We start from the raw sequence: 27410 nt of genomic DNA on the forward strand, positions 1-27410 counted from the left end.
GCGGGTGATAAAACCCATGGGTAAGGGTTAGTATGGGTTCAAATATCCGTAAAACAAAAAAAATTTCCATAGGTGCAATAGTATGCAGATGTTGGCTTATATGAAAATCTAAATACCACTTTGCTGAAAATAGATTACCGTCAACATTTATTACTTATCGATCTTAAGATCGGTAAGTATGTTGATAGATATTTGTCTGTCTGTCTGTTTGATGAACGCGATATCTCACGAAGGCGAGGTTGAATCTGTTCCAAATTTTGCATGTGCATTCATCATATTTCGGACCAGAAGCCTATTGATTTTGGATGGGTGGTAAAACCCATGGGTTAGGGTTAGTATGGGTTCAAATATCCGTAAAACAAAAAAAATTTCCATAGGTGCAATAGTATGCAGATGTTGGCTTATATGAAAATCTAAATACCACTTTGCTGAAAATAGATTACCGTCAACATTTATTACTTATCGATCTTAAGATCGGTAAGTATGTTGATAGGTATTTGTCTGTCTGTCTGTTAGATGAACGCGATATCTCACGAAGGCGAGGTTGAATCTGTTCCAAATTTTGCATGTGCATTCATCATATTTCGGACCAGAAGCCTATTGATTTTGGATGAATTATGTGTATATTACGCGAGTTATTAATTAATTAGTGATGGGACACTTGGTGTCACTATAGAATCATGAATCGAAACCGCAGTTACGATCGATAGGTCTTCGGTCTCTGACCGATATTCTCGTTTTGTAACTTGCAGGAAAGAACAATAAAAAACAATGAAATAAAAATTATATACAAGATAAGAAGATATATTAAAAAAATCTTCATGTGAGTTTTATTTAATGTTTGATTAACATTTACCCAAACAAGCACTAATTTTGCAGTTGCATAAGTTTATAATTCTCAAAATTATATTTCTTCGGACTCTTTGCTGACTTCAGCAATTGTGGATCACGTTTTATTTTTTTCCGAAAATTCACGACACGTTCCTTTCATAATGAAAGCTCACTTTTCATTAGTTGTATGAAACATCCTTCCACTGCGCATTTAGTTAGATGACATTACACTAAAAATGCGTTCACAATAAGCTGAGGTTCCGCGAATTGAAAGCACAAATGAAACTATTTTGAAAACATTTACACACTTAAGATTAAAGCTTTTCAAGATATAGTACCATTTACTCCTTGTTGTTTTGCATTCTGTAAACAATTTAGTGCTTTGAATCATGATAATTTTTTTTAAATGAGTGCAACTTCATCAAATACTTCATCCATATTCAAATTAAGTTTGTCTTTGAGCTTCAAATGCTCTACAATTTTCATAAGTGTCTGATATTTTGGAGAAAGATTATTCAAAAGAGATAATTTTCCAAATGTTGAATTTTCATCAAAATCAATTTATTTATACCAAATACGTTTTTTCACAGTTGAGAAATAATCTAACTGTTTAGGGGCCACAGATAAAAGAACTAGCTCGAGCAACAGTGTGTTAAACCACTCAGACTTCACACAGCTCTCCAGCAAATATCAGCTTCCTAGCGAGCGTATTTATATATAGACGGTTTTAGTTCTAGATAATTCGATAACATACTATTACACAAGCATTTACGAAAACAGCATTGTTGGATCAAAGCCATTATATAATGGCTCTGGTTGGATTTGTGGACGTCATAGAGACCAATTATACGTAGAATTTTCAGTTATTGACCGGTATTTACTCAAATCATGGAGTGTTGCCATTTTTGGAAAATTAATGTAATAAAATTGTTATTTCTTTGGTCATTTGAGCCGGACCGAAGCGAAATTAAAATGAATAATTAAAAGCTTGCAAACACATAAACGGAGGCGATTATTTAAGAACGACGTTGGGAAGAATAAAGGACAATTAGCATCTTTTCCAGATGCTGAAAAGGACAAGGACCTAAAAGCTTAATTAAGGATTGTCCTCTGAAATGAAGGACGGTGGGCAACCCTAATAGCTTCTATCCATTTGTCTAGGTTTTTCTGGGCTGAATTATAACGTTCTGATATTACCGACTCGCGCTTTCGAATCAAAGACAGATTAATTATAAGGCTAACCACGACTTCTTGTATGGCTGTCACTTGTCAATCGATCCGTGAAAGTTGGTATACTCAACCTTATAACGATTTGACCTCAGTCTATACTACTCAAATCATTCAACAAGGCTACTAAACTTCTATACTAGCCTGGTCGACTGTGGAAGATTTTCGTCTCGGCGATAAGGAGTCATCATTCGCTGAAGACTGGAGCCATCTTTTGATTACTTCACGCAATTTTATCCGATCATTTAAATAAATATAGATAAAGCGACAAATAACATAGGGCAGTAGTAATTATTAAGCATAATAAATTAAACCAAATTGCAGGTATTGTTGTACTTTTTACGATTGGCAATGAGTTAGTGTAACCCTAACTTAGTTACACTTCAATATACACTCAACTATTGGGGAATTTGACGAAGGTTATATGTTTTATTTTCATTTAGTTAGACACACACGATGGAAAATATCAAACCATTGCAAAGTACCTAATAAATATTTGAAATATAATACAGGACCTTACATATGAAATCGGACCCTAACAAAAGTTTATCAAAGGATGTATATCAAACCATGATTATAGCCTTTAGCTTTTCAGTTTCACAATTGCCTAATCATCCTGTAATTCAACTAAAGTTAGTTGTTGTAGCAATTGAATTGTATGTTTTTTTTCGCTGTTTGTCTTGCCTTTTGCCTATAATCACGGCGGCAATGGTTTTGAAACATTTACGTTTATTTTCAATTTATGGTATACTAATCGTCAATTTTTTTTAATCAGTTAAGAATCCCGTTTAACTCACTAAAATTTTGCGAACCTGAGGTAAAATAGTTGCAACTTTCGTTAGATAATAATTTGACTTTCTCGTACAAAACAGGATAAAATAGTAATATAATAGTCAGTTTAAATGATAAAATTAAAAATATATAAAGATAAGAGGATTTTTTTCCTGAGTTGGTTCATTAATAATGTTTCTGTTGTTTATTTTTTATCTTTTATGTTTGCTTCATTGTTTTTTATGTGCTACTGATATGTTGTTTATCTATTCTTCTTCTAAGTTAAATTATTAATCGTAATTCCTTGCGGTTGTCTGGTTTCACTTGGTTTATCCAAATAGGTTCTTTATTTATTCAGTACAAGTCACCACAATTTAGTTTGCATACTTGAATTGTTTGATCAGGATGGAATTTGCAATTTACCAATTAGAATAACCCTCCATATACTCCTGTGCTTTGGGAAACTTTTATAGTTGGTTGGCAACGGATGTTAACATTTATTCATCTATAGGCTACTGTTAATCATAAGGTGGAATATTTTCGTTCATTTGAATAAGATGTTAAGTCACACTTGGGCTTTTCCACCTCATGCATACGAAGCTCTTATACACACTCCCCAGTGTATTGGAAACATTTTACAAACAGAGGGTTTGACTTGGGTTATAATTTCGAAACCCAAGTAGGAACCTCGAATTCGAGATTTTGAGAGATTGGAAAACTTTGAAAAGGTATGCAATTTCAATTTTATATTATTCCCCCATCTAAAAGAAGCGCATCAAGGCTGTTACCATTAAAGCTCTGATTTTACTTGCCAGCTCTGATTTTACTTGCTTTAATTAGTCACGATATCTTAAAAACACGTAAAGCCTCGATTAATATAGACTTGATAGTTTGCAGTGCTTAGTATAGAATATTTCGATGCCCTCTGTTTATTTTTGCTGGTTTCATTTAGCGGCATTTCTGTCGGCTCCACAGGAAACGGAGCTGACGGAAACCGGTCAATTCGGCAATGAGCATGGGCTTTCATAGGATTATGCCTGGGGTAGTGCAGAATTACGAAAATGCTGATGCCATCTAGGGACCATGATTTTGCGATGGTTGAATGCCAGGTACGACAAGAATTGCTTATTGATGACTCATTCCGACGGTGATGAATATGTGGAGTAGGTGGATATGACGGTTAATATATAAATAAATACATATCTAATGGACGCGATTGTCAGAAATGTAAATACATATTTATCAAATTCGATAATAAAATTAATGTAAAAAGTCTATTAGCTCTTTAAAGTCTGTATTCCATCTCTTTACAAATAATCTCAGTTCAAGGCTAGTCGAAATTCTGAAATCCCAACTGACTTTTCACTTACTTTTTTTTCTTCTACTCGTTTATCGACTGCCAGCGCTTTCCTTTTTATGTGACTGCTCACCGCCATTTCTTGTTTCTTCTTTTGACTGATTTTTAGTCTCGCTGGCTACTCCAGCACGCTCATTCCTGTCTCAACGTTAACCATTTAATAATCACTCTATTTTTGCTGGTCTGTTACAGAGCTAACTCATTCTGAACTTTTCTCACTACACTTTCTTACGAACTCGATGTAAGACTTTTCGATCTGATAATTCTGATAAAAACAAAAAGCAATGGTCAAATATAAAAAAATCGAAGGCCAGTGATTATGTGACTTACTATAAGAAGGTGGCGGACTGGTTTGACATATTTTCCCCGTAATGGCGAGCCTTATATAAAAAAAAAGGTAAAAGCGATCACTTCCATTATTAAATACGGGAAATTTGAAAACATTTGGTTCAAAAAGCGATGACGAAAACAATTTAGCATAGTAATCCATGTGTCCGCTTTGTGCCAGTAATATCTGAAAATCGTTGGGGGCTTGGAAATGGAGCCTTTTAAATTAATTGAATACGTATGTATATACAGTTCGGGACGCTAAGCTAAAATGTCACTTCAACATCCCCAAAACACTTACAGGTTTTGGTAAAAGTCAATAAATGGTTTTAACCTTTATTTTCCTTGTCATTTGCGTAACCCAAAACTCCATGACTATATTTTGGGAGAAAATACTCATTATTTAAAGTACCAATACGGCTTAAAAATAGTGAATGAAACGAAAGTTATAAGCATCATTAAATATTAATAATAATAAACCCTTTTTTTCGTTTAGATGCGCTAACCGATTTGGCGTTTAAGTGATGACTATACCTTCTTTACAAGTTTTATTTTGCAAGTTTTCATAAAAAATTGCCTGAAACATATTAGGGTGGAAGACAATGAGACCAGAAAAATAAGTAACGTTTGCTCACGATATGGGCCATAAATGAGGATCCAATGAGATCAAGCCTGCTCATTGAGAAAAATCTCGAGTACCTCTCAATTGAAAAAAAAAACGTTCAGACTTATTTAGTTCAATATGTAAGCAAGGTTTCTATCTAGATTTGAATATTTTTCGAACTCTTCTTTGGCGAATGAACTTCAATCCGTTTGTAAATCCAACTTTTGGACGGGCTGTTGACAGAAATTTCTGTTCCACATCCCACTAAAAAAATACAATAATTTATTTGTGTAAATTCCTTGTTTGAAGTTTCTTTCATTTCGTAAATATTCATATCGTGAATTTTAGTTCGGATGTAAAACATGAATAATTTTGTTCAATTTTTGAGCAGATGCAAGTAACGACTTAACCAACAGACTTTGGGGCAATAGAGTTTTTTTTAATTACGCGTGTCACATCGGAATTTGTGATTTCCATGATAAAATTTAAATCTCGTTAATAATGTTGAACTGTGGTAACGGTGATAATATGGTGAAAAAGAAATGTTCATTAAAATTAATCTTAAATAACATTTGCAACAACATTTCAATTAAAAGCGAACAACCTCGCATCACATTTTCCGTTGGCGTTAACATCATCATGCATAATTAACTGTCCGGTGAATTCACTTGATTTCATGTTGAAATAGATTTCCATTAACATTGATTTATTGGGCTTTACGAAAGAGTTGCTCTGTGGCGAATCTTCAAGGATTATCAACATACTATAAATGTAAAAATTAACTGACATTTCATAGAAATACACCATGCTATCATTTAATTGTTCTTCGTCTAAATGTATATCTGTAGAAGGAGAATTTTAGTTATGTTCAAGTTTGCAGTTCATGGTATACATACGTTTGATATATTATCGTCGCGTCTAACAAGTTTTTAAAAATTCCATCAGACTGGCGGGTCGCGGATTGCCCATCAAGCAGCTATGCCGTAAGTAAGCTTTCGATCTTTCTCAATATTCTCTTGTCAACAGAGAGCTGTAGGCTACATCGCAGAATCTGGCAACTCGATTAAAGTATTTTACGGTGATTATCCCATATGCGTAACACAAATACACTGCCAAATTTAACTTACAAACGACGCTAGCGATTAAATAAGATTTCTCTCTTACGCATGTCAGGGATTTAATATTCCAAAATTAGGTTTTTACACGGCCGAGACTTTCGTCAGTTTACTTTTTACGTATACTATTTCCGCTAAACGTAATAGTTACGGGACTTCAAAGACTAAACAATTAAGAAATTTGGTTCTATATTAGGTAGTTTTACGTTTTGGATATCGTGCGTATGATATGAGGATTTTATACTCTGACTGACTGAAACACTCAATATTCCTCAATAAATATATACATTTTTGGCGCTCCAGGAGTGTGTACCAACATGGAGGTAACTAATTTTGTTCGCTTACTTTATATCAAGTTGTGTAAAGAGACTGAAACCTATGAGCATGGGGTATGGTATATTCACTTGGCTAACACAGACAGTGATAGAACTAAAATAAGGAAACTCGGAACAAAATTATGGCCTGACCCTAACCTGGTACACACACTATGGGAGAACCCATTTTTGTACCATGAACGATCCAGTTCCGATAGAGATAAAATTAACATTTACTTTTATTCCGATTTTCGATATTTTGTTTTCCTATACCGATAAAGTATGATGATATCTCAATGAAGCCATTTGTCAAATACTTATCTAAGCGTTCAAAACAAAATTTCAAGAAAGTTTTACATTGCTAACGAACTATTTGAGGTATTTTAATTTATTCATTTACTCACTCTCTGAGATACTCAAAGTTTATAAATTTGCGGCTCAAATTAGATCGACCGATATTTGGAAGCTGACTCTCGAAATTCTTACATACAGTAATAATAAATCATACTGAAATTTGGGAACTCCAGTGATGGTATGTGTACCAGGTTAGGGTCAGGCCATAATTTTATTCCGATTTTCCTTATTTTAGTTCTATTACGAGTTCGGAGACTGTTTGTGTTATAGTCAAGCGAATATACCCCCTGCCAATAGGTTTCATTCCCCTTGCACAACTTGATGTGAAGTAGGCGAACAAAATTAGGTACGGTAAACATACTTCTGGAGCGCCGAAATTTGTATGAATCTCAACTGATTCAGCGAATTCCCATCGAAGTCGACCTGTTTTTAATTAAACAAGATCGTGAACAATTTTACGATAAACGTCTTGTATCACCTTGTTTGATGATAAGGGTGTTCAGTTTTATGAAATGCACATATTGGTTCCAGGAACCCCTGATATGCAATTGTGAATGCTCCAAAAAGATTGCATTCGAATTACTGATTTTTTTCAGTTGTGTGAAATGTTAATACATTTCATGTAATTTCATTTTAGGAATGGCCATTTTTCAATAGTCGTTATTGCGTATGAATACTCACACTGCACATATATATTCATATGTTAGTATAATTTGCGATTCCATTATCAAATACAAGCATATAGATTATTGGCTTGGTCTATTGATTTTCTCAAAACAGAAATGTAGACGTTTTTCATGTTTATTAAATATCAAGCACAAGAAATTAACAGGAAATACTCATCTTAATGTTGTACATTTAAACAATAACATGCATGTTCATGAATAAAATAGGATTTAATGGACTGTAGCACGCAATGGGATTTCAAAATCATGTTACTACAAGAATTATTATACGGGTGACTAACGGAAATATGGTGAATCCGCAATTTTGCTTACGCATGAAAAACATGTCATTTACATTAGGACATGATATAGGCTGATATTGATCTTGTTCCTATTATTGCGACGAAACAAATGTATATTGACAAAAGTTTGGGTATAATCAATATATACAATGATTAATAAATAATGAGTACCTATTCATTGCGTGTTTCAATGTCTAAAATTAGCGTATCCTTCTTATCTTCTAACTAAAGCTTGCCACTACATTTCTAATCAGGCAAATATTTGTTGTTAGATGGAATAAAACAAATACATAGAAGTTTGTTGATCACACTAACTACGACAAAAATTTTACACATGCAATGATACAGATGAAGCTATCACGTTTCGAGAAGATTTGGGACCGTTTTGATAGGCGAAGCCTTCGCATTCCGAGATGACCGCATACGGTTCGAACGCAAGCAACATCAATTTGTATAACTCCAGCATGTCATCGAACATAGATCTACATTGGCAACCAACCATTTTGCGACACATGCTCCAGACAAATGAAAAATCATTCTTCGTCGAAGAATAGCGGTGAATAAGTCACCCTCTGTAAGTACTGATAGTCCAAACCGATTGTAAGCAAGAGATAATGTCGTAACCACCCAAAACAGTGAACAATCGTGAAAAAACACCAAAAACACTGCAAAAAAAGTGAAAAATCGTGAAAAATCCAAGTTTAAAATTGAACAAAGCTTGCCAAATTGTTCTTTTCCTCTATTCAAACTGGAGTCCGAGTAGGGTCGGAATAATGTTCCGACTTTACAATCATAACAATCTCAATTTTATCACAACTTACGACTATATGCGCGAAGATATTATGCATCCCAGATACGCGGGTGCACAGTACTTCTGTAGTATGCGTACCAAGATGGCGGGCATCAGAACCTAGTATGTGTACCAGGTTAGGGTTAGGGCATAACTATATTCCAATTTGTCTCATTTTAGTTCTATTACGAGTTCGGGGACTAGCCAAGTGACTCCCGTAGTATTTGTACCTAAAATTATGGCCTATCCCTAACCTGGTACACATTCTACGTTCCGGTGTCCGCCATCTTGGTACGCATACTTCAGGAGTACTGTGCACCCGCGTATTTGGGATGCATACTTGAGGAGTACCAATACGCGTAATGAGTTGATGATGATCATGCAAGACTTGATATAACTATGTTGCTGTGTTGTGATTTCTATTATACAAATTAAACTAAACACAGGCTGGAGTTTTAGGACGTGGAACATTTTGAAATATAATCCGTCCCGAACCCTCAAATACGATACCGAGCTCAGGAGATAACTTATTTTAATTCTAAAGTCGATATAAGATTGAAATATCATCAGAATCCGAATTAAAATGACATTGTTGACAGCACGTACAATTTATTCTATATTATTTCGATCTATGTTTCGAAAGAAGATTCAATTTCAAGACAGAATCAGATCAATCAAAATCAGCCGCTCGATTCACAAAGCATATCTTTAGTCGCCACAACGTAACTCCCCAGTGGCTATATTATCCTCGTAATCAGTGGGAAATTTTGTGATTAATTATTTTATTAATGTGAGAAAATTTTTATTAATATTTTATTCGTTTAAAAATTCATTGCATTCACAACTATAGAACTGATTAACCCCGGAATTAAATTTAAATCTTAAAATATTCTGTTCTACTTGCTATTAAAAAAAACATTGTTTATCTGGTCAAAATGGGGAATTGAAAAGACATCTCACAAGTAATAACTGCTATGTTAAAGTTAATATGATTTAGTTTTATACCATCGTGATATTAAAAGCCACTTTTCAAGTAATTTCATTCCAATTGAAGTTTTCCCTTTCCCAGGTTCAATTATTCAGAATGGATTGCTATGGTTTTTCACAATCAGAAATTCAACGTAAAGTAGCTTATGTGTAATCTGATCTAAATCCGGTGGTTCGAAATATATATATATAATATATAATCTATATAATCACCAATAAAATATTTTTTCTGTGATATAATTAATTATTGATCAATGATTTTCTTTTTCTATTTATTTTGATTTTACAAAACGAGAAATCTTTTTTCTTAATGTTTCTTCAATATCGCTGATTTGAGAGAAAAAGGGAGCAATCGCTATTTGTATATATATAAGAGAATTGACGAGAGGTGAATATCAGTTAGTATAATGCAAGCTCAAGTACTATCCTAGGAACAAGTGTAGGTAAGGATATAATCAACTGCAATTTTTGTATAAATTAACTCAGCAGCAGTCAACTTTCTTCTTTTACATCCAATTTCCATGGTTATGATACATGATTAAGTTTTTTTTTCTGTAATTTTTTTTATATTCTCAAAGTATTGGAGTGTTGTTCCACACTTGCGCGCTATACATTATGTACATATCTTCAGAATTTTTTAGTTTTTCTCAGATTCGGGTGAAAGTTTGCATAGAATAGTTATTTAAGAATTTTTGAATATTAAAGAAAAACTATATGTACAAATACCACAGATTTAAAAGATGAGAAAACAAAGACAAAAAAACTGAGTCGCATCGTCGCTCTGCGATTTTTTAACAATTCTCTCGGGCAAGGTAATATGCGCTCGATAAAAAAAAAATTTCATTCGAAATCAAAGCATCGAATAATAGCTGCAATTTAGCCACCAAGCGTAAGAAGAAAAAAACAGGAGAAAGGAAAACGCCAATTCTGGTTCTAATAATTTTTGAGATATCTGTTTCTACCAAGACAGCAACAGTCCAATGACAGTTATGTTTATTGTCCTTAGAGTTACTTGACCTATAATTTCCTTCAAAAGGAGATATTTATTTTTTGCCATTCAATGCTATATTGAGTATTGAATAATGCCCACCTAATCAATGAGATTGCTTAATAATATCCCTCTGGGATAGATAAAATGTAATAAAATGTAATCGCTGAATACAATGACAAGAATGTTTTACGTTTGTGGGTATAGAACCATTTGGTACAATATTGAGATTTGTTGAGTTTCCAACAGAATATTTATGACTACTCATACCGTAGCAGAGATTTTTGTTTCGAGTTATTACATTAATCTTTTTTTCTCATGCAGATAAACTCGATCACAATTATCGTAAATTATAACAATATTTAAAAAAGCAAACTTAAAATGAACGCAAGGCAAAACGGAACTTCATTTGCAAGAATTACGCAACGTTCTACATTTTCGCTTTTGCTCTGTCTCTTGTTTCTTTCAATTTATGTCGATGCTCGAACTTATCAAAACGTTGATCCCCGAAAAAATGGTAAGGCTGAAAACGATGATGGACCGTTCAATACTATGTTGCGACGATTACAAGCTAAGAAAGAAAATGGCGACAACAAATTGGAAGGTAGAATTTTTTTTATTTGGTAGAAATATCGTATATAAATTCAAATTATTGTATTCATCTTTCACGAATAACTATCACAATTTGACACATGTTAAGATCTATTCTCATCTCGTGTTCTGGCAGCTGGAATTTCTTAATAACAAATCCACCTTCGAATCAAAACTGGCATGTTCAAAAATTGAAATAACTTTAGTAGCGTTTGACACACTTCACGATGTAAAAGAAATTGTTTCGCAAATATGATGCAAAATATTCCTTCAAACATTTTAATTGAAACGCGAGGCATAAGTCCGCCGTAACGTACTAGTATGGGACAGAATTTGAATATATTTCGTACATAACCCTGTTACTCATCCAACTTTGCATTCAAGTCAGTATTGCCAAATGTTCGTTTACAGCTTATTAATATGGTCGTGTGTCATATAACCACCACCTCAAGCATACAGCTTTGCCAGTCGCGATCTACGTATCGCCCTTACGTGTTGAAATAGCAATGGAGCTAGTTTAGATAAGATGCGAGCCATAAAATATACATGCTAATCCAATGAAAAGGTGGAAATTTTCGTTCAATTATAGGATTTTTGTGACCACAATTTGCGTTGAATTATTATCCTATATTTTTGTGACTTTATTTTGAAAAAATCTTAACGTTGATTGAAAATAAAAACATTGGGTAATTGCCAATATTGCCATCACCCAGAATGTGTTGTCGAAAACATATCTTGTTGTCTTGTTTGGAAAAATTCCAATACGCAGAACTAGTCAAAATGAAAGCAAATCATTCTGGTCATCCTGTTCTTTTTGATTGACCTAGCCCACTTGTATAAATTTGGTTATATAACAACAACAATATGTTTATCTCTACACTTTATAGCGATCTAATTATACCATTTTCTTTTATCAGATAAATTTTATACTCATTTAGTTTACCCTAATACCGAATTGAAGTAGATTGATTCTACTAACAGTGTTTTTTAATGAGATACAATCTCAAACTTTCGTTGAAAATAATTGACCTTAGTAAATGTATTTTCGAACGAGGTATAATGTTCATGTTATTCTATGGAGTAATATTGTTTATTTTATAAATAGTATTGGTCATCGCTATATAGGGGGTCGTAGATATGCCAAACACACAAAAGTAAAAAAAAAAATTGTTTATTATTGTTAGTAAACGAAATGTTTGAAATATGCCTATTTCCAAAAAGTAGTTTATGGTTATTTGCTAAATTTAACAGCGTTGCAGGTCGCCAACATTTAATTCATTTCCCTTGATTTCATAACGTATCCTGTGTTTGATATAGCAATTTATTATTAATACTTCTGGTAACAGACAACTACAAGAAATACTATATGCAATGAATGGTAAAATCAGGAAGTGAGATTCCTTCACAATTGTTCAATTTTGAAAGAATGTCGCGTGTGGCGAATATATCGTGAAATATTGATGCATTATAGCTAAAATTTCGTGTTTTAACGGGACACAGTTGAAACGCGAATTCTTTTTTTCTGATATAAAGTTTATTTCGAAAGCGACTTTTTAATTACTTGAAATTTATATCGAATCTCGTGTAGTACATAAAATATGAGTCGTCAAAATTGCGAAATATATATTTCTTTGCGTTGTAAATATTACAAATAATTACTGGTACATTCAAGTAAATTTACACTTTTTGACAAAATAAAAAATACATAAATAGGACCCTGACATTTTGAAAAAGGTTATGGGACTTTCTGAACTTTAAAAATATAAAATATGTACTTGATATATAAAGTTAAGTGTGACTTTAGGACGTGAAATTCTTTTAACTGGGACAGATATGAACCAAGACAATTTTACAACATGCCACCTTCGCACGTGCGGCGAATAACAAAAACCTATGAGTCTTGTAAAAGAAAAACCTATTGGGTAAACATTCTCCAAAAAACTGAAATTTAACAAAACTCGAAACTCTATTTTATTTTTATTTTTTCTGATAACAGATATTAATGGAGTCCACGAAGCACAGATAGCACTCAACAAACTATTGCAAGAATTCAAACAGCTGCAGAAGGATTTAGAATACTGTAAATCAGTAATTCCTTCTACTGGATCTTCGTCTCAAAATCTGCCAAGTTCGGCAAAATCTGGTAAGAAATATTGATTATTTGTTATAATAAATTTAATCATATAATTGCATAACTTTTACAGTAAGATATTTGGAGCTTATCGAAGGGTTAACCAAATTGCTAGAAGCTTATAACTTTATTGAAATATATAAATCTAAGTATTATCAAAAGAAAGATGGGGTAATAATTCTACCCTAATTCAGTCTAACCTTACACAGTCGGGATTGATTTTATTTAGTACATTAAATGACGGCTCAATAATTCATGAATTGTGGTTGACTGAGCATGCAGAGGACAGATTTATATTTCAACAGTGTATCCGTGAAAACGCAAAATGAGTGATGCGAACATTATGTTTCAAAATCTCAAAGTCATGCTTCTTATAAAGCAATTGACTTCAGATTATTGTATCACAAGAATTAATCGCAAATATTGTTACTTTATTTAGCTGCGGGTTCGAAGGCCTTGCATCACGCATGCTCCAATTTTTGAAAAATGAGGCTTCGCCTAACTAAAGTCAGACACGCGTTGTTTCAGCCAACAATTGTTGTTATATAGCATAAGTTTGAATTTGGATGTATTTTATTAAAATTTGTATCTGAAATTTAAAAATCCCACAAGCGACTCAGAAAAAAGTAATTTAAATGAGCATGATACCCTGTAAGGAAAAGGTTGTCCCAAGCCCTTTGATTTACTCTTCAAACGAGAATACACACTAACTTATAAGTAAAATATGCCGATTTGTTTTAAAACAAACGTTGCTTATAATGCCGACAACCATTTTTGTGAATAGGTCATCTTTAAAATGTTATTTTAAAAGGTTTGGTACAAATAATCGGTTTTCCTCAGTATCTAATCATTTTAATAATAAACATCGATTGCACGAGGCATCAGGTCAATCGATTTTATTTTTCCATTGGGTTCATTTCCATGCCGCCTAATGGCCTACACAAGTAAATAGGCATTAAAGGCGATTTCGTATAAAAAGAAAATGAATTATATAGATTAACGACTTGGCTATTTGTAAAACTATAACATTTCGCATCTTGTTATGGTCTGGTTTGTAAAATCCCCCACTACGTTATGTGGCCAAGTGACGCCATTTTGGCAAAGACAATATTGATTTAACACTAACAACGACTCTTACCTTACCTTACTTATTACAAATTATAACATTAAAAGCCTTTTTTTTTGATAGCTGGTGAAGTTTCTCATCTGATATCTAACGTAAAATTTTGTACTCTTTTTTACGAAATCTATGTCGAAAGAGGTACTGCCACTAAATTCACTTTTATATTTTTGAACAATCATGATCTTTTCAATTATGCATACCCTCGCTATTATATTTCATTCTCATCACGGTAGTCAGAGCTTTTGATTTGAGATCAAGATATCTATCTATGCTTATAGTTTACCTCATAACACTACATACTTGCCATGGAATAGGCAAATTTATTCATTTATAAGCAATAACATTAAATAATGTTATTTCAGGGTCAGCAAAGTATTCGGGCAAAGAAAAACAATCTCGAATCAATCCATTTGACTCAAACGTTAACGACATTGTTAGCGATGAAGATGATAAAGACAGCATGAAAATCGCTGAACGAAACTATTATGGATGGATGGATTTTGGAAAATGATAATTTTTTGTGATTTTGTGATATATTTCCTTGTCAGTGTTTAATTACATTCCATTGATATCAGTACGGAAATATTGTTTAAGCTCAAAACTAAATTTTCTGACCACGTTAATTTATTTAAATTAATTACTGAATTATTTGTAGTTTTTTGCTGTAAAGTGACAAAATTCGTTTGTAGACAATTAATTTATTTTTCTGCTGTTTAATTATTTGTGCAGTTGGTTTATTTGTGATTATTTTAAAGATTTACTCCAAATAAACTTATTAATGTTCTTTGAAGACGCAAATTATGCCTTGATATGGTTGTGCTAATGTGTTGACACGCTATTGAAAAAGAAAACAGTGTATAATTTACAAAGAATTTTAGTCAATTCAGATTTGCCTATGAATACAAATCGCCCTATAATTAAATGCGTAGGCTAGGATTTAGTACTCTCACAGTTTCATAGTATGATGTGAAGTCTTTTGGCTTAATCTTCAATATTAAGATTGATGAAATTTAGTTCTTTGAAATGTGTCTCGGTTTAATTAGCAGGTAACATTAATTTTAACAATTTCGTTCAACTGTGTCAAAAATCATGTTTTTCGAAAGAATTTCTATGTTTTGCACGGTGGTAACTTGGTTCTCGGTGACTTTCTGGAACCATTAGGTTTTCTAGATTTTATCACCCGTATTTTTCTTCAACCTGTCTTGCTGCCATTGTGACTATTGTGATATTTGATCAAGTTTTAGACTGTATTACTGGGTCGTAAATAATTTTCCTCTCTATTTATTAAATATATGTTCTTGTGATATGAAATACAAGAGAGAAGCTAAAAATAAAACGAGTGACCTGACATATATATTCACGTAATTATGTGATGGTTATACCGTTTGGTTTTCACTTTGTTTTTTTTTAATGAAAGGGAGGTTACTTATGTATTTGATCTCTTTGAAACATATGTGTGTAAAGATCTGAAAGCACGTATAGCTTGTATACAAGTCAAATATTAGATCTTCATTTTTTCAGTATTGCAGCTGTCAAAACTGTTTTTTCCTAAAAATCTTGATGTCACATTTATATGTCCAACATCTGTCACATTAAAAGTCAGGGCGTATGAACGACATCCGAATGGGCGTTAACTTCCATTTGGATAATAACGGAAGTTCGAAACGAATAAGTCTGTTTATACTTCTTGAGTCAATATTATGTTTAGCCCAGGTTCGGCGATTCATGGATAGACCCCACCCATTAATTCAATAATACAAGTACTTTGATATAAATTATATTGATTAAATTGTTTTTCTTGCACTCGATCGTGATGACTATCTAACTTATGACAATTTTCATATATATCTGAATTATGTAAAGAATTTTTATTTTTGGTAGGTAGGCTATAGTTTTCTGCCTTTCAGCAGAATATAGCACACCCGATGTTAATAGAGATAGTATACCATAAATCTATATATATCTCGATACTGTACACATGTATTAGAAAGATACCATGGCCGTAGTGTTTAAAACATACAAACATAAAATTAATTTCTCAATGTACCCCAATGACATTATATCCCTTCATTCATTAAAACCAGACGATTTTATCAAATATCAGCTTTTGTTTAGTCGCGAGTCAAATGTATAAGTACGTGATTGTGAGACACTATTATTTCAGAAAATTACGAAATTGAAACTTACTCTCGGCTACCATCTGAGGGTTTTTGTATTTTCTGGGTCCGTGATCTGTGGAATGGTAGTTAAACTAATTTGAGCCGAGAAAAAACATCCTATGGTATACAATACACCGGAACACTCCACGTCGGATTTCGTTCGCTTCACCGTGCCGTTTCGGAATTCGTTGTTCACTTTCTCACCTGTCGTGCTGTGTACTTGCTTTGCATAGTGCGTTGTGTATAAGAGTTACTTTAACAGTATTTGTTTTTATAAATGATATACGGTTTTTATTACCGTTGAATTATAGTGACATCCGACGAGATTTCGAACTTGTTGGGGTTCGGAAATGATTACCTATGAAAAAATTGAATCATGTCAATCTAGTCTAGGGTGTACCTTAAAACTCAAACACTGACATACAGTATTACGGCAGACCTACTCTAGTACAGTATTGGTAATCAACAAAACAATATATCCCTCAGATCATCCACCGCCCAACCACATGCGAGTGCAAAGCAAAATCGCCTCGTCCTTTCAAATCGGGGGAAAAGTGGTTCGACACGTTCAGTTGATTTTTATGAAAGTTGGTAATTATAAGAAGCAGGTCTGCTAGAACCTACATCACCAACTCACGGTATTCCTATTCGACACAAAACCATCGAGGCACGGAATGTAAAGTATGAAATTTTTTTTCTTATGTTTGCTCTACCTTAGACCACACCATCTTGTGGTTCGTGTAAGTTGCATCCGATTTCATTGGCAATTAAAATTAGAAACACAATTGCCAAAACAAGAATCGAATAAATTTCAGCAATTTCGTGTAACACAATTATTTAACTCGAATAAACGTTACTTTACTATGCAACTCAAGAGTCCTGCTGCACACTAACACAAATTCATTTCTATAACGTTTCGTTTGATCAAAATCAGACTTCCTCAGACAAGCAGTTTACAACAATGTTAAGAAAAGAACAACCATGCGGTTTAAATACGGCATGTTACAGAAATAAATTTGTTTTAGTGTGCAGCATGACTCTTGAATTGCATAGTATTGGACTTTTATTCCTGCTACAGCATCCTTGCATTATATGCATACGGATCCGCTAGAGCAAAGGCATTAAGGATATAGGGAGTTAGTCTCGCGCAACCTCTAGACTGGAATGTTACTCTGTTTAAGATTATAATATCCTATAATCGGCTAAAAATAAAAATATCGTTTGAGATTTTGATAAGTCCGTATAACCGGAACGTATTCAACCTAAACTAATGTGGCGGGACTGGAATTGTTCTATTTTTTATTGTTTTGTATTTTATTTATATTTAGTGTCTAGTTATTGCATATGCATTGGTGTGTGGAGTCTGAGCCTTAAGTCGGCCGACAGTTGGTTTCAGTTACTCGACTCCAACCGCCACTGCATATGTGAACCGTGCTGCGGATTCGCAGTGCCATTCTTCTTGCTTGTGCTGTCGCTGGGTAAGGACCGTATTTTGTCGCTCTTATTTTATCTTCTTTAAGCGTGGATTTTACACTATTTTAATAAAGTCTCTTCGTTTGCATCGTGAACTTTGAACCTATTTGTGTGTCTTTGCTGCACACTGGATCTTCAGAACTAATTATTACAGTATTAGTGGCGACTGGCGAGCACCTATCGGTATTCCGGTTAAGTCGTACTGTTGCACTAAATCAGGAGTGTGCAACCTTTTTCGCAGGTGGGCCAAATATCAATAACCGCGGGCCGCACGTACATTTAACACAGGCTTTCTATTAGTTGCAGGCACAAAATGATGTCTTTTTGTTATTGATCTCATGTCATCATTAGGGGTCCTTGCAGAAATGATTAGTTGAAATGCATAAATCCCTAAAACTGTAATTCAAATATACTGTCACACCCAATTTAAACGAATTCAGTGAGAAATTAGCTCTTTTCCCGACTACTTTTATCCAAATTTGCTTAAATGGAAGTGCTAGCAATTCGAAATGACGCCCATTTTAGAAAAAAAAGGTTACCGAAAAGTGCCATATTTGAAGCCATGACTTTTTTCAAATGTGGAAAGTTATCTTGATTGAGATGTTTTCAGTAAAAAACGCCAAGATTCATTTCAAATAATTTGCTGTTAAATCTTATTCTAGGTTGGATTTAGACAAAATCAACCGATAGGCTGGAACCAAAACTCAGTTAGCTTTTGTATCTTTTAATATTTTCTTTAAACTGCTCTCCATTTGCCTCCGCGGGCCGCACAATTTTCCCTTGCGGGCCGCACTTTGCACACCCCTACACTAAATAACTGTTGTTGATAAAAAAAATTATCAAAAACATAAGCAAGTTATATAGGCGCAGTAAATCACACTTATTCCTCGGTTTGGGGAGACTAAAAAGTGAATCGTTGGCTACTGTATCGTCACTGCGCTTCGACACGTTTTTGAAACAGTTAGGGCACCGACACCTTATTCGGTGGGGATTTTAGAGTGTCAGCGTCACGTATAATGTCAGCATCCCAAAATCTTTTGCCATGTCCATTGTAATTTTGTATTGATTATAGGTTTGAATCAGGAAGTGATGTACTCTATTGCAACTTGATGAAGTTCATGACTAAAAATTAAAATGAAAAAAACGCATCACCACATTCTGCGTTAGGTACTCCCGTAGTGTTTGTATCAGGTTAGGGTTAGGCCATAATTTTATTTCGTTTTTCCTTATTTTAGTTCTATCACTAGATCGGGGACTGTCTGTGTTAGTCAAGTGAATATATACCCCCTGTCCATAGTCTTCCGTCCCTTTACACAACTTGATTTGAAGTAGGCGAACAAAATTAGTACCTCCATATTAAACTATACACTTTTGGAGCGCTCTGCGTTAGGCGTTATACTACGATCAACCCTGCGACCAGGGATTCCCCTATAAATGATACAATAATAGTGGTGTTTCAAGCCTGAATTATTCAAATCCGAGGAAACATTTAAAGCCAGTGACATCGATTATTCTCTATCGCTGTAAAGCTGATGTCACTGCAATTTTCCACTTTACGTATTATCTTGATAAACTCACATTTTAGAATGCACGCTTCATTATTTCTACCATTTTAAGTATACAGTATTTGACAAATTCTTCTTCTTTTGCAGTGTTTTGTAAAAATAATTCTTACGTGACGCAACTTGCAGCAAAAATGAACACGAGTAATTTTTATCAAAAAATTACTGACACTTTTTAATAATTGTAAGAGAATTGTAAAAAACGTAATATAAAAAATAATTGTCTTCAGTTTAGCACAATATCATTGTACGATAATTTGACCATCTTGTATACATGTATACTGCTAGGGCTAAAAGCTAGTTCACGCCCCACTGCGTTGAAGTCTATGAAAACGTGCGTGCGGTAGAGTGTCTCCAAAATGTCGTGTCCCACTTTTCCCATTTGTCTCACGTGTCCCACTTGTCCCACGTGTCTCACTTGTACCACGTGTACCACTTGTCCCACTGTACCACTTATCCCACTTGAACCACGTGTCAAATGGGACAATAGGGAAGCGTGGTACAAGTGAGACACGTGGTACAAGTGTAAAAATATAAAACTTAAATAAATTTAAAACAGGTTCGTATAAAAAGATTTCGTTTAATTTTATTAAGATTGGTATGAAACTGTCACATTTGATATCGGTCATTTAAAACAAATTCAATAACATGAATTTTGTAAAAACTTGGCCACCCACGTATGTGCTCAAATACAAGACGGTATGTAATGATTAGGCCTTGAATGGCCACAAAATTAACTGACTGGCTAAGACCAGCACATGCCAAGTTTTTACGATGTGATTCTTCCGCACAACTACAATTACTATCGATCAACACTTCAATACAAATATAAAATAAACAACAGAATTTACTAGAAAGTCAAAGCAGTATCTTATAGATTTGACAAAATACAAGCAATGCAAAACATTTTCAGGCAACCCAATTTTGGGTAGTGATTAATAGGCTGGGAAACACTGGTCTAAGATGCCAACCAATAGATCCATACGTTGAGAATACTAAATTGATTTCGTGCGAAGCAACCAATAGTGAAATTTGATTTTAAAACTTTATTTATATGGAATAATATGCTAACAAAAATTTTAAATTTCAAATAGCTAATAATATTATATGTGAAATTGAATGTGAATCCTTACATCAGAAATTTTCGTGTTTTCGGTTATGACATAAAATCATCAATTGCTTCCATCATTCATCATCATATATTCTTTATGTGATTTTAGATATATATATGCAACAATAATTCAAAATTAATTTTCAGAAATTTTTTTAGAAAACAAATTCCCGCGATAGAATATTCGATGCGAAAAGAAAATGAGACCCACTTTTGAGATATTTTGAAACATGGGGCGTTAAAATAATCGTAATAAAGCCGTCGTTTGTAATTGTCCTTTGCTATGTGTTGAATTGTTTTGCCAAACCATCGAAGCAAAGCAGTTGCGATAAATAGAATAGAATACTGAAGTTACGCCTGAGTTGGCGACGTCACACAAAACAATGTCGAAGGAAAATCGTCATTGTGACTTGTTATGCTAGTGCTTTATAATGTCGGTCGCTTTGTAACAACTGTGGGCTATCTGCAGCATTTCGGAACCAACGCCGCGAAGTGTGAGAACAATATAGTACGTAGCCTATATAACCTGAGACCAAATAGGCTTGAGCTCGGCCTAATGCGTATATTTTGATATTTGAGAGAGGATATCATTTAAGTTGAATTACTTGAATAAAAATTGCTTGGCAATTACTAAACTGTAGTCCCGATAGGTACAGAAAGGCATTGATAGTATAACATGTAAATGAGTTTCTTAATCTTTTGTTATAATTTTGTTTGAAATTTCTATGTTCTCGCTATTTTGCTCGGGTATCATATTTAAATCAGAGGTATGAACAATTCCGTTTAGAAACATATGCCAATATTTTCATATAAATAAATACGGCAGAATACCACATAATAAAGCAATGGCTGAAAGACTGCATAACAATGCAACGGCACTTCTTGGGGAGAACATTGACAACAGAAGAATTTTGGGTAAAGTGATAAAGAATTATGTTAAACGTTGGTTATCAATATAATATTATCTAATATTGCTTGTGATGCCTATTCTTCATATGCTCCTGTACCGTCATCACAACTTAATAATTCACCTTGAAATCGTTGAAATAAAATCCAGATGAATTCTAACTTTTCAAAAATAAAGTGAATGAGTAGGCCTACAACTGAACTTATATACACAAAGGTTGAGATTCTTAAATGAATTTTTGTTTAATTTTTCGTTTTGAGTACCTATCGTTTTCTATTCCCTCTCATATTGAAAAACATTAGTATTGCAACGATTTGTTTATTACTGAGGTGTTTTGCTAGTTTTTTTTTTTTTTTACAATATTGGTTGATTACAGTAACATTTGTTTATAGCAGTAATTTTAAATAGTTTTTGTTTGTTTAGATTGCAACAAACGTGATTTAGAAGATGTGATCAAATTGGAACCTGCGTCACTAAAATCATCAAATGGCGCAAGATTAATTTCCCGAGAAACACGTCAGTTTTATGACTATACAAAAGTTTAGATTACGTTACTTGAAGAAATTCATAAAAAAATAATAATATAATGGAATCGTAAATGAAGTCAGTATTAATGTTTTCTATCTTATAAAAGCTAAGTGCAAGCTTAGTCACGCATGGGATATTTGTAACTTGGCGGGAAGCACAGGAAGAATACACCCATTTAAAATGTATATTAGCGAACTTGATACATTGAATATTGTATTCACACAGAATAATGCAAACTATTCTTAAAATTGGTATATTCTACAGTGTGATAATGTAATATTGTTAAACAAGAATTCTTCAAATTCAATTACAATGAAGTTTCCATGGCAGTTACTTCCTGTAATTGATTTAAACATACAAATTTAATTTTTTATCAGGCGATGAAGAAATCAAGAGAGAGAATGAGACAGTGAAAATCCACTACATACGGGAGCAATATAGCTGTCCATGTGGAAATTGGGAAAGAGAAAATGGAAACAAAGGTATCATCGATAAGTATCTTCAAAATGTCTCGCTTTGGTCCTTTTACTTTTAAGACATATATAGATGACGGGCAGCTAAGGTAAAATAGCAGTAAAGTTTCTTTAAATGATAAAGTCGGTAACTGATTTTTATTATCCGTAGACGGTCATTGAAACCGAGGTCGACGTTTCTTAATCTCCGATCTAAGTCGTGAACGAACAGATGTAATCAACGTAGCCTAGTCTCAGACCCCGATCCCTTTTTCTGTTGGCTATTTATATTCAAGCGGCATTAGAATACATTTGAAAATTTTAAACGAGAATATCGGTCAGAGACCGAAGACTTATCGATCGAAAGTTAGGGGATCCCAAAACAGCGCTCTTACTTCATAGTGACACCTTGTGTCCCATCACTAATTAATTATTGACTCGCTAATTATACGACATAATTCGCCCAAAATCAATAGGCTTCCGGTCCGAGATATGATGAATGCATATGCAAAATCTGGACCAGATTCAATCTTGCTTTCGTGAGATATCGCGTGCATCTAACAGACAGAAAGACAGACGAATACCTATCAACATAGTTACCGATTAAAATCGATAGGTAATAACAGGTTGTTACTAATCGATTTTATTCGGTAAGTATGTTGATAGGTATTTGTCTGTCTGTATGTTTGTTTGTCTGTTAGATGTACGCGATATCTCACGAAGCGAGATGAATCTGCTCCAGATTTTGCATGTGCATCCATCTCATCTCGTACCAGAAGCCTATTGATTTTGGGCAAATTATGTCGTATAATTAGCGAGTTATTAATTAATTAGTGATGGGACACAAGGTGTCACTATGGAGTAAGAGCGCTGTTTTGGGGGATCCCCTAACTTTCGATCGATAAGTCTTCGGTCTCTGACCGATATTCTCGTTATAGTTTTGTTGAAAATTATCTTAGTTTTGTTTTTAGCGCAACGGGGAAAACTTTTCAATGTTTACACTACAGCTTGGGAATACTTGGCCACAATCGCATCTTCGTGGCCGAAGCTTGCCGTCGTTGCCGCTATATGTGCTGCTCTGTATCAAAGTTGGTATCATTTAATACTTTTATAAAGCAATGGATAAAGTATAGAATTACAATCACGATTAATTGTGACGGTAAATATAAAATGTCGTACTGGATTTTACAGTTATGCCAAGCAGTTATGCATCTCAGCCGTTGAAAGATAAAGATTTATACACAGTGGACGGTAAGACAGAGTGGATATATTTTTGCAAATTTCATAAAAAATTATTTACTCAAGAGTCGAAAGTACATTGGAGATCACGAATCCGCAATTCAAATTGACTAACCCCTAAATAATACGTGTAGTATGGCTGCTGAAGGTTTATATTGCAATCAGGCATATAGTTAGCAATAACATTGAATTTCACTGAGTTAAAACAAAAATCTTTCAAATATGATTTACAGATCTTATGACATTTATGGCAACCGGTTTTCCAGACCAAAAAAGTAAGTAATATTTATGTTACAAAGAATAATATATATGAATAAATATATAAACAGTTTTTCCGTTTCCAAACTTATATTGACAGTTAACTATTGCTTGATGGGGGTGAAAAGTGGAAAAATTCTTGATCCTTCTATTACGTCATCATCAGAATATAACGGAAACCATGGTCCAAGGTTGGGAAGATTAGATTTGCCCCAAACACCTGGGTATTCTGCAGCGTGGTGCGCCAAAACAAGTAAATATTATTTATGTACCTAGAGTAGAACACTGTTTCTTGTTGCAATTTTTTGTTCTGTTCGATGGTTTATATTAGGTATCATTCCAATTGTTATTCGCCATCAACCTCATATCCATTTGCGCTTGTTTTCTTTACTTCAGTTATGCGCCGTTTCTTGTGCCCTATTAGTGAATATTACTGCCCTGTAGTGAAATTAGTGAATTTTCGACAATTTTCCATCGTAATATGGGGGTTTTGTAGTATATATATGTAATTTGTCCACCTAATTGGTTTATGTTAATACTATATATAGAAACATAAAAGTGTAATGTATATTTTCGTATACGATGCTTATTGTGAATGAATAACGTTTTGCAATTTTTTAAAATTGTGATATGAATAGAGTTCAACTTGCCTTCACTTATTTATTTTGAGTTGATAACATTTTTGACAGATGTCATCGGCCATTGGATCCAAGTTGATTTTGGTAAACCTTTGTCTATCACGGGTGTTGTCACACAAGGTAGAAGAGATTCCGATCAGTGGGTGAAGAGCTTCAAAGTTAGTTGTGGAAACTCAACAGATGCCATGAAATTCATTGTAAAACAAGGAAACGAACAAGTAAACAAGTTAAGATGTTGTTTGTAGAACATGAAATGCACGTATGAATATTTTCTGTCTGCTTTTTGTTGTTGTTGTTGTTGCTGAAAAAAATTCTTTCCCTGCAAGTCAGAGGGCCAATCGGTTTCAGAATTTCAGTAATTGAAGTCGTTGGAAGGACGTTTATTTTATTTCCCCTTCGTTATATATAGAATCCGGTATTTTACTCAATATTCGCCATTTCTACTAATATTGGGTCAGTACACCGTATTTTCGACAAAGAGGGCGCTCACTACTCAGCTACGGCTTTACCGGTACCGGTGTGAACTTCTGCGGTGGAGATACTTGATTTGCAATTCAGATTTAAGCGAATTAAAGTTGCAAATGCAACCGGTTCTGCACTTAGTCATTGGACTTTCGCGTATATATATATATACATGAGCATCGCTCTTTTACTTTGTCGTACAAGCGTCACGATTTAACTAACGATGATCCCAGCATCGTGTATGCGAGTTTCAATACAAAATAAGTTTTCTAAGTTGTTTTCAGCGCTACTAGAAACCAACCTTTATATTATTATTAATTTAGGTGTTCAATGCAAACAAGGATAGAAATTCGAAGGTTATTACCGTTTTTCCAGACGTTCTAATCTGTCGATTTATTCGGGTTCACCCACAAGAGTGGCAAGGTCACATATCGATGAGATTGGATTTCCTCAAAGGAGCTTGTCGCCCTTGGTTTTAGGACATTATTTAACTTCGTAGGCCTAAATGATTTTTATTCCGGATTAACAATAGGCAGCAATAAAACTGCAGTCGTATTTATTGTGTTTTCCCTTAGTTGAAGTCATTTTTACTTTTTTATTCTATCTATTTGATTCTCAATATTCCGTATTTCTGCTAACTAGTGAAAATTCTCAACATATTGTGTACTGGCTATTTAGTTACAGACCTAAACGATACTTCGAAGTTTAACATCGCTATTGTTTGCATTCACAAAGTTAAGTGTTTCATTTAACTGCCTGTTTGGTGAACTGGTGAGTAAACCACTTCAATCCCCGACTACTTGGTTACCTCACCACAATTTGTTTCGTTTTTAAGCATCCTTTAGGGGAGAGTGGGGCACAGTGGCCCTCATTTTTTCTTTGGCGATTTTCGAACTATTTACTACGCTATTTCAACTTCTAAAGCATATGACTACATTGTAAGAGAAACGAACTTTTTATTTCTTACCAAAGAATTTGCTCAATGGGAATATTTTTCCTGTGAGCCAGGTTTTTTGAAAAAAAAATTTTGCCCCACTGTGCCCCGACGTCGGTATACAGTGGGGCGAAGGTTGGGTCACAGTGGGACACTGAGGAGGAAATAATTTGTAAAGAACAAAACACCATCAGGAAAGAAATTTTGCTAAAATATCGAGCCCTTATTTGTCCTTCAAAGCTACTGGATATTCCATTGCGTGAGATCTTCACTAAATCGGTAGTGTCTGGAAGCTCTTGCCGTGCCGCCAACTTTATCTGGAGCTTCAAGGCGACAGACTACATCTTCTTCATCCAGCCCGAATGTGCTTTCTTCATCTTCGGGGAAAACAAAAGCGGAATTTGTTGCTTTCGACGGGATTCTTTGCATAAATATAACTTCAAATTCCTTCTCGTCGTCGTCCTTGTCAAGAATTTTACCGACGTAATGCAACGCGTTTCCACCACGCCTTCTACTGAATTTAATAATGGCAAAATCTCCCACAGCTGCCACCCGATCTACACTATCGTCTACACGCGAATCAACTTCACTTTCCAGATCGCTATCGTCATTCAAGGGGACAGATGATTCATCACTGCTCGTTTCAGCAGGTGCCGCAGCCTTAGAGCTTTTGATTTTGGATTGTGAGTTAGTCAATTTAGCTGTTAAAGCCTCTTTCACCGGCGTATCCGTGAGAACAAGCGTCTTTGAGCTCTTTCTCCCACACTTTTTTCTTTGCGGACAGCCTTTGTTGAACGGTCTGACATCTTCTGGTGAGAAATGTGCAGTAGTGCCGGAGGTCCCAGGCAAAGAGCTTACATCGGCGTTGGTTGGCGCAGCCTGACACTCTTCGCTATCATCTTCTTTTGGTTCTGGGCGATCTGTAACAAAGGAAGACAAGAACTCATGGTCGCCAAATATATCTCGATCAAACGGAAATATTCCAGACACCCGAAATCCCGACTGAATATTTTCAGGCGTGAACGCGCGAACTCCGGCGATATCGTATATCGTTAGAGTTTTGCCTGCATGTTCTGGAAGAGTTAGCCACGCATCAACGGCGTTATTGTAGTAATGTTTCAGCGGCCCGTATACTGACCTGTCCAGAGGCTGTAGTTTGTGACTACAGTGGGGTGGAAATGTGAGGAGAACCAGACCATTTTCCTTTGCG

The 27410-nt window shown here is 34.4% G+C and overlaps 2 protein-coding genes across 4 annotated transcripts; both read left to right on the top strand.

The window, feature by feature from the left end:
* The first annotated feature begins 10951 nt into the window (after nucleotides 1-10951).
* LOC120330258 (uncharacterized) lies at nucleotides 10952-15908 on the top strand. The gene is made up of 3 exons (XM_039397134.2): nucleotides 10952-11236; nucleotides 13220-13366; nucleotides 14840-15908. The coding sequence occupies exons 1-3, from the start codon at nucleotides 11014-11016 to the stop codon at nucleotides 14986-14988; spliced, it is 519 nt and encodes a 172-aa protein (XP_039253068.1). The 5' UTR covers nucleotides 10952-11013; the 3' UTR covers nucleotides 14989-15908.
* A 5575-nt stretch (nucleotides 15909-21483) lies between these two features.
* On the top strand, nucleotides 21484-25823 carry LOC120329204 (adipocyte enhancer-binding protein 1-like). 3 transcript variants are annotated; one of them, XM_078118940.1, is made up of 9 exons: nucleotides 21484-21697; nucleotides 22113-22205; nucleotides 22595-22699; nucleotides 23641-23757; nucleotides 23861-23920; nucleotides 24142-24183; nucleotides 24267-24419; nucleotides 24856-25030; nucleotides 25590-25823. In XM_078118940.1, the coding sequence occupies exons 1-9, from the start codon at nucleotides 21628-21630 to the stop codon at nucleotides 25648-25650; spliced, it is 876 nt and encodes a 291-aa protein (XP_077975066.1). In that variant the 5' UTR covers nucleotides 21484-21627; the 3' UTR covers nucleotides 25651-25823. The 3 variants fall into 3 exon arrangements, with proteins under 3 accessions (XP_077975066.1, XP_077975065.1, XP_077975064.1); XM_078118938.1 differs by having other exon boundaries at nucleotides 21500-21697; nucleotides 24856-25022; XM_078118939.1 differs by lacking the exon at nucleotides 23861-23920 and having other exon boundaries at nucleotides 21494-21697; nucleotides 24856-25022.
* The last annotated feature ends 1587 nt before the right edge of the window (nucleotides 25824-27410 follow it).

Source organism: Styela clava, chromosome 12 (assembly GCF_964204865.1).
Source record: "Styela clava chromosome 12, kaStyClav1.hap1.2, whole genome shotgun sequence".
NCBI classification, from domain to species: Eukaryota; Metazoa; Chordata; class Ascidiacea; order Stolidobranchia; family Styelidae; genus Styela; species Styela clava.